Genomic DNA, 8,412 nt, shown 5'->3' with positions numbered 1-8,412 from the left:
TTTACATGTCTTTGGTGGTGTAGTGGATAAAGTGCCCAACTCCCATGCCAAAGTTGCTGGTTCAAGCAAGGGTGTGAATGATTTTTTTTTGTCGCTGGATGTTATAGAAGCTATGTAAAAATGTGGTTACCTGGTGGTGCTATGTCAGTAATTGAATTTATGTGCAGTAATTGAACATTTGAAATACTCCTGTTTTGAAATTATACCTACAATATAGGTGTCTCAGTAATTACACATTACATATTAGGCTATACTTTGCACGTAAATGTTTAGTTTTTTCAGACGGACGGGAGAGATCCCATGGGAACAAAAGTTTTCTTTTTTTTAATCTTCAAGGAAATGTACAATCTGTTTTGCAGATGAATTAACTGTGTCAAACTGATTGTGCCACCACAAGACGCAGTGGTACCACAACACCAAAATAAAACCACTACGACATCATAGAGTATCACGTTTCTTGGTAGTATAGTGGATAGGGTGTCTGCCTCTCATGCTGAAGGTTGTGGGATCAGGCCATTGTGTGGATGATTTTTTGTCACTGGATGTTATAGAAGCTATGTAAAAATGTGGATACCTGGTGGTGCTATGTCAGTTGTTGAATTCATGTGCAGTAATTGAACATTTTAAATACTCCTGTTTTGAAATTATACCTACAGTATAGGTGTCTCAGTAATTTCCCATTATATATTAGGCTATAGGCCTACTTTGCATGTATACTGTATACTATACTAGCCTATATATTAACACCAGGTAAATGTTACCAGTAATTGGAGAACTATGAAAGGAAGGGTTACCAACAAAATGTTCAGAGTAAGTTAATTTAGCAATAGAAATCCATAAGCCTAGGGCCAATGGGCCTAGGATATAGACAATAAACTGCCGGTGGAATGGTGGTGGAGCATCCATCAGGGACCCGCTGTATGTCCACTAGTCTTGTGTTATATTCCGCCGGAGGTCCGCCAACTCGTCCATCGGGGACCCGCTGTAGGTCCGCTAGCCTTGTGTTATCTGGGTTTATCCCTTACCTTTGTCCAGAAACAGAAGTTGAACCAATTGCAGCAAAATAGCTAACGTTACAGCAATCATCAGTGTAACTGCTTTAGCCACTGACCGCTACCATTAATGTTATGTAAGCTGCTGCTAGTTGTTGTGAGCTCATGGGCTAACTGGCTATCCCACTCTTATTGTGCTGGATTAGCATTGGAAGCATTGGAACTGATGTGTCCAGGTGACAAGACCTATCTTAATTTATCAGACATTATTTCATGTCATTTCAATTCACAGCTATTTCAGTGGCATGACTAGCTTCCATTCTATCAGTCCTGAACAGAAACAAGCCAGCCACGCACATAAGCCAGGTGGACCTGGCCTGGTTACATGTGACAACTGGGAAGCCCACAGAAACACACGTTTACAGATTGAACTGTCGGGCATGCTACAACATCTCTGGCAATTCTTGAGAATATGTAGCTGGTTAGAACGGTCGTTTGAACCGCAGGAAACCAGGGTCAGCATTGCGTCATGCCTAACAACACGCCCTAGCTGTCCTAAAACCAAGGTCTCTCGTGGTTTATTGATTAATTTTCCATGTCCTACCATTTGCACAAATTAATAATAATAAACTGTTCATATGGAGGACAAAAAACAACCCCAAAAAACTAAGTATTTTGAAAACAAATACATATATTTTATCTTGATAGATTTTCCGGCACAAGTATTTTGTATTTTTATTTTGATACATTTATTTGAGGGGTATTTTGTATTTTGTAACAAGATACATTTTGATGTATTTTGCCGATCTCTGCATACATACATACATACATACATACATACATACATACATACATACATACATACATACATACATACGTACGTACACTCCTCAACACACAGATCATATGGAGCACAGTATTACACAACATAAAGTTGAGGACCACTCACATGGAGTTGTGAGACACAGACTAAGAAAAATAAACTAATATTTAACACATCAAAGTATCACATAACGGTTACAAGTGCATGTACAAAGCTGTGTTTATACACTCATAAAATAATGTTAAGGATGAGGTGTCAGGCTTTGGCACATTCGTTGATACAGTGTTTACCAGTTAAAATAACACAATGTATTTACATTACATCTACACCATTAAAATGTCCAACATGGTTTGAGAAGTGAGGAACGAATGTCTGCATAGAGTGTATGTCAGAGTCAGATTCAACAGAACCCCTATTACATCATGTCTATCAGCTGGAGTGTATTGTATCCATCAGTTTCTAAAGCTAAAGGTGCAACTCCACATCTGAACTGAAGGCACTCCTGTACTGTCTTGATAGAATACTTTGTATGTACGGCTCAGTTTCAAAAGTACTTCTGAATAGGCAATAGGTGCACCATTTATTGTTATCTGGTTTATTTATTAAGTGGAGCCATTTCTGTTCTTCTGACTGTATTAGAGCTATGTATGTCAGAATTCTTTAGACTACTGTATCCATGTGGGGCAAGGTGGGGCATATACAAAGAACTAAAGAAGGTTCTCGCCATGTATAGTACATGGTGTTTTTTACATGTGACAACTGGGAAGCCCACAGACACACCCGTTTACAGATTGAGCTGTCGGGCATGCTACAACATCTCAGCACTTGGGGCTCCAACTCCTATCAAAACAACATGAGTGTTAACACAAGACTAGCCTAGCTTTAGTAGCCCCAGATAGCAGAAGCACCAGGATGGGCAAAACCAGTTATTCAAACAGTTTGTTATAATATTGAAAAGGAAAGCCACCCATAGATGTATCTACATATAATTTTATGTAGTTTTAGTCAAATAAGTTCTCAAAGAACAGGGATAGTACAAGGATAGAATTGCACAATATGTGAATGGACAGGGTAGGATATCTCAGAGGAACCAAGGACAGAATGGAGGAAACTTTAGGAGTGAACATGAGCTAGGGAACATATTAATTAAACTGATAAAACAAGTTAGAGAACTTCTTAACTTACAGTAACTGATTAGTAATTGAGGCCTGGAAAAAAACGGAAAAGTGGATGCATAGCTTTAAGCTACACATTATGTCAGACAAGCACCTGCACAACACACACACCAGCAAACACAGGAAACTTAGCATGCCTGCGCACACACACACTATTACTATTACTGCTATTAGACTACTATCACTTCCTGGACCCCCTGCAGTTTGTGTACCAGGCCCGAATCAGCATAGACGACGCCTTCATCTACCTACTCCACAGAGCCTACTCACACCAGGAGGGGCAGGTTCTGAATCGCAAAATGTCCCCCTAGGGGATCATTAATGTATCTATCTATCCATCCATCCATCTATCTATCACACCCTTCAGAAACACATCCTTTCCTATTTATCTTAGGTCTCCCAGCTCTCTGCTGACACACAGTGGCCAAGAAGCTGAACAGCAGCACCAGTCAAAAGAAGCAAGACAGCAAACACATGAGCAGCTTCTCTTTAATATAACTATTCTTTAAAGGATCTCCGAATGGCAAGATAGTTCATAAACAAAACCGCCTGTGCCATTTCTCTACTACACCCTTCTAATTTTTTTTATATTTTAATAATTGTAATTTATTTAAAATAAAGGACTCATCTCTGCCTTTGCAGATGAATGTGCGGTTCCATGTGACCACAACAGACTTTATGTGGTGTGATGAGACAATCTTCAGAAGGGAAGAGGAGCTATAGGAAAGTACCCTGATATCAGACAGCATTGTTACAACTTGTTACACTCCATTGAGAAGATCAAGAATCAGTCAACTTTGGAGTGGGCAGATTCAAACATCTGGACCCAGGCTAATAGGAAAATTAAATTGGAAGTTAGACAACTCCATAACTTCAGTTATAACTGATTGAATACAGCCATTCCAATAGACAATGACTTAACCCTTACTGAAAACAACAGATGTATGAAAAGACAGGTGCGAAAAGAAGCCGACACAATTCTATGAAAACAAAACAAGATTTATTGAGAATTCTGAATCCTGGTAACACTTCGACTGATGCAAAACAAAAGAAAGAAAAAAAAGGAGCAGAACACAGACAAACAGTAATCTTGACGAATCCCATCCTTACTGTTCAGAAAATCAAAACATATCAAGCGCTCTAGTTTTGCCACACAGACACAAAAGCACAGGGGGGTACATTTAAGGGACGGACCCTTAGCAGTGTCGAAAATAGGGTCTAGCTATCCAGAATCAGATTTTCTGTCACCTACATATCTTCACATAAATAATCCTAAAATGTGGAGGGACACTGCTCAAATCAGAGCAGTTGTGGAGAGCCATATGTCCTGTCATAATGTGCATGAGCCCAGTGGAACATGGCGCTGTTGGTTTTCTCACTGTGGACTAACAGTACTATCAGAATGGTGTTATCTGGGCTGATGGACGCACACACAGAGACAGCCGTGTATATACTGGAGTCTTTACTAAGTCAATTTATTAAATAAAAAAAGAAAACTTCACTTTTATCAGTTTCATCAGGTACAAATTCTGAGCCATGTCTAGACATGCAGACGCAACGTGAGCCAAATCATCACAGGACCCCTACGATCTTCAGGTTTTAAGGCAAATTAAGACAGGGTCTTTTATGTTGTGAATACCTATACCATGCCACAGTGACGAGAATAAACCTGAAAGTCACCTAACAAGAGTGAGTGTCTAGGTGAAACATGGTTTACAACAGTAGGTGAAATGGCAACACCTAATGTAATAAGTCATCCTCGCCGTCATCATCACCATCGTCAACCAAGCTGTCTCTGTGTCTGCATCAGCCGCTGTGTTCATGCCCATGGGCTAGAACTGTGGGGTGTCTCAACCAGTGGCAAAGCTTTACCATGACCCATTACCAAACCGTGCCAAAGACAGGACATCAGAACAACTGAGACAGGAGAGGTCCTAGAGGGTCCAATATGGGTAAGGTTACCCATGGCGGAATAATAGGGTAGTCTGGGAAATATGACCCAGCATGGATAGTGACCAGGAGCAGCAGGGTGAAACCAAAAACCACATCCATAGACTTTGTTGATCACCACTCCCCCCCCCCCCCCCCTTTCCTGTTTTTGGCACTGAAGAGTTTGGTAAGGTAGATTCATGGAGTTCCCACGTGTGTGTGCAGGCGTGTTTTGTGTTTGTGTGAGAGATCACAGCTGTGCGTTTCGTCGCGCTCACACACACACACACACTGTTCTCAAACGTCCTAATCTAAACCAAAATAATACAGTCTGCTGGATGGGGAGGGGCCATCTGTATGGAGCTACGTTAAGATGACCCGACCCACCCCCCCACCCCCCTTCCCCACCTTCTCTCTCTCTCCTTCTCCCCCTCTTTCTCTCTCTCTCTGGGTTTTAGCGGATGGCTTTGACGGGGCTCTTGAAGCTGGAGGCCGCCTGCAGCTGCAGCTGGTAGGCCATGGGGTGGATTTTGAATCCATAAAGCCTGGAGGGGACATCCATCAGAAGAGAAACAATGTGAGCATTCAGTCAACAGGAGGGCCTACTGAAAGGACAAACTGGCACACAGATAAAAAGCCAACTATTCCATAGTGATACTCATTCTTCTGCTACCTCCATAGAATATATGGGTCTTTCGTATATATGGGTCTTTCGCTTTGGAGAGTAACCCGCGTGAATGACCCACATGGACATATGGGGTATTTGACAGCAAAACTGGTACAGAAATAGACACCGCCAGGAAGGAGTGTAAATGTCAACACTGACCTGGGCACAAACTGGTTGGCGGGCCTCTTGGGCCTGTACTCGGGGTGCACCATGAAGAGCATGTGGGGGAAGCCAGTGCCAAAGTAGGCGCCGTCTGTGTGGTGGTGCCTGGAGGACTTGGGTGTGTACACGTCCATGCACTTGGGGCAGTACAGCTTCACCATGGCCTCTCCGGGGATATCCGACAGACCTTGGGGGGGTTAAAACGAAGGAGACGACAGAGTTTAGACTACTGCACGGTGTGACTGAGTAAGATGGAGTAAGATGGAGCTTACGAGGAAAGACTTTGCATTGAAGATCAGGCATTACATACTTTGCATGGAGTGAGGTAGGAAACAAAACAATAATTTAGACGCATTCCAAAGCTGTACATAAAAATAAGATGTGTATTTTAACAACGTGCTACACACAAACAGAGTATCTCGCAACAAACCACACTCACCAATGGGCAGCATTGGCTGGTTCTCACAGTAGACACGTGGGCAATAGCCAAAGTCCCCCTGCTGGTACTTCTCCAGCTGAGACAGAGATAGAAAACGAGAGACAGTGAGGGGGGACCGCGAGAATCCATTTACATTTTCAGTCCTTCCTTACCCACTGTAGTTACAAGATTTATGTAGCATCTAAAAACAGTGACAATCTTGGAAGAAATGACTGGATAACAGGGGGTGGTTCTGGGTGATGCTATGTATCTATGTATCTCTTTTTCATCCAGGCCCCGCAGTGGTGAAATGAACTGCCCACTGATCAAAACTCAGCTCTTCAAGAAGTAATACAGGGATCCTCCCTCTTAAGCACGTATTGTATTTATATTTTGCTACTCTTGCACGTTGGCTTTAGCACTAGTTATGCTCTTAGTCACTTGTTTAGAAGGGAGATGCACTTGTGAGTTCTGGTGAGTAGTAGTACACTGACTACCAATATTAAAGGCAATTATTCTAAGTCGCTTTGGATAAATGCATCGGCTAAATGACTAATGTAATGTACCATCTGAGCAATGCCCCTGTTGGTGAGGATGTAGCGAGCGTGGATCAGACCGTACAGCATCTCAGCCGCCTGCTCGATCAGGTCACTCTGGTTAGGGTTGTCCTCCAGCTCCTCATCTGGGAGAGGAGACACATAAAACAGAAAGAGGGGAATGTGAGCAAACAGCAGTATAAAAAAAACAACTAGTTGTTTCAGATTAAAGTTTATGATTTAATATTAATCAGAAACCTGTTCCCTGCTAATGTGAACTACTGTATGCGGTACTGGAGTTAAGTGTCTGACCTGGTTCCAGGTCCAGGATCATGTCCAGGGCCTGGCGGTAGTGGGGAACCTGCTCATTAAGACCAGTCAGGTTGAACTTATCCTGGATGTAGTCCTCGTCCACCTGTCATGGAGAAAGGTGCTAGATGATAACAGTGATTTCACTAGCTTGCTAGTGTCTTATTTTTGCATCGTCCTAACCAATAAACAGAGCCTTCGAAAAGAAATGGCTCTGCTCGGGGGCTCGGAGGTGAGAGAAAGATAGTTCGTTAGCTGTATTGAGTCTATTAAGTCGAGACAGTTCTGATTGCTACGACGTACCTCGCAGAAGAACTCGTTCCCCCTCAGTCCACAGAACCAGGAGATCCATGATACTTCCTCTGAGCTGCTCATCTCGGGAGACTGGGGGGCAGATAGATACAAGACAAGTCAGTCAGCTAGCTAACGTGGGCTGCATGCACACACAGCAACTAGTTAACGTTAGTAGATACAGCCAGTTGAGCTTCAGTTTGTCGGTAGGTGTCAGCTGCATTCTGTACAATCAAAGAAACTCGCTAGTTAGTGCTAGCTCTTGACACATCCCAGTGAAACCGGTTAAGTTGGGCTGTTCGCTAGGTTAGTTGAGCTACTAGCTAGCTAGCACCAGGGATAAAGCTAGGGTGAGTAACGCTAGCTAGCTGTCAACAGACACCGGGCAGTATGAACCATTAAAACGTATGAGCCTTATAAAGGTATATTAACGTGAACGAGTGATGAACGATAAATGGTTAACTGGAATGCAGTTAAGCTAGCTAGCTAACGGCTAAACCCAGATGAAAATTCAATATGGCGCATCGGTCAACTAGGCCGCATGAAATTTGATCTGCGTTTCAGTCGCTTTGAACACATCTTCCTCACACTATTTAGAAAACATAATAACGATTCAAACTGCTTACCCCCTCTTCAACGTTTTTCTCTCAAGTAAAATAGCAAGCGTAATATCTAATGTAGTGAATCGTGAATGAAATGGACACCACCCCGTTACGATTACACTGCAGATATGCGTTTAGCAGCTAGCCAGAGCTAGTTAGCAAAGTGATGACGTTTAAATGTAGAGACATGAGGTATATCTAAAGGGGTTCTGGGTAATGCAGTTCTAGGGCGAGGCCACCTGCTGGTGCGCCCTTTCCATCTTCAAGGGCCTTGGAGTGTAGGCTATCAGCGTTCAATTAGGGTTCATTTGTTCAACTCGTATAGATTGCTTATCCAACCATCACATTACATTAGTCATTTAGCAGATGCCAACCATCTACTAAAGACCCAAACTGTACGTAAAACAAAACAGTATTCAATTGCAATGGGTTTCTCATAGAATCGCACTTCATCATAATAAAGTCAGACATAAACAGACATTTCCATTAAAACAAAAGAATTTTATTT

General features: G+C 42.5%; 1 protein-coding gene across 1 annotated transcript; it reads right to left on the bottom strand.

Moving 5' to 3' along the window:
- Positions 1–5,330: 5,330 nt before the first annotated feature.
- csnk2b (casein kinase 2, beta polypeptide) lies at positions 5,331–8,061 on the bottom strand. Its single transcript, XM_084454793.1, has 7 exons — positions 7,929–8,061; positions 7,315–7,395; positions 7,015–7,117; positions 6,733–6,848; positions 6,188–6,263; positions 5,746–5,935; positions 5,331–5,464 (listed from the first exon to the last, which is right to left on the bottom strand). The coding sequence occupies exons 2-7, from the start codon at positions 7,384–7,386 to the stop codon at positions 5,374–5,376; spliced, it is 648 nt and encodes a 215-aa protein (XP_084310919.1). The 5' UTR covers positions 7,387–7,395; positions 7,929–8,061; the 3' UTR covers positions 5,331–5,373.
- Positions 8,062–8,412: the final 351 nt, after the last annotated feature.

Source organism: Borostomias antarcticus (genome assembly GCF_949987555.1).
Source record: "Borostomias antarcticus genome assembly, chromosome: 21".
Lineage (NCBI taxonomy): Eukaryota > Metazoa > Chordata > Actinopteri > Stomiiformes > Stomiidae > Borostomias > Borostomias antarcticus.
This window is presented reverse-complemented; position numbering and strand designations above follow the sequence as displayed.

Coding starts and splice junctions, on each gene's coding strand:
- csnk2b (XM_084454793.1), bottom strand. CDS start 7,386: ATGAGCAGCTCAGAGGAAGTATCATGGATCTCCTGGTTCTGTGGACTG. Junction 6,849..7,014: donor GATCCTGGACCTGGAACCAG/GTCAGACACTTA, acceptor CTCCTCTCCCAG/ATGAGGAGCTGGAGGACAAC. Junction 5,936..6,187: donor CCAGCCAATGCTGCCCATTG/GTGAGTGTGGTT, acceptor AACCCCCCCAAG/GTCTGTCGGATATCCCCGGA.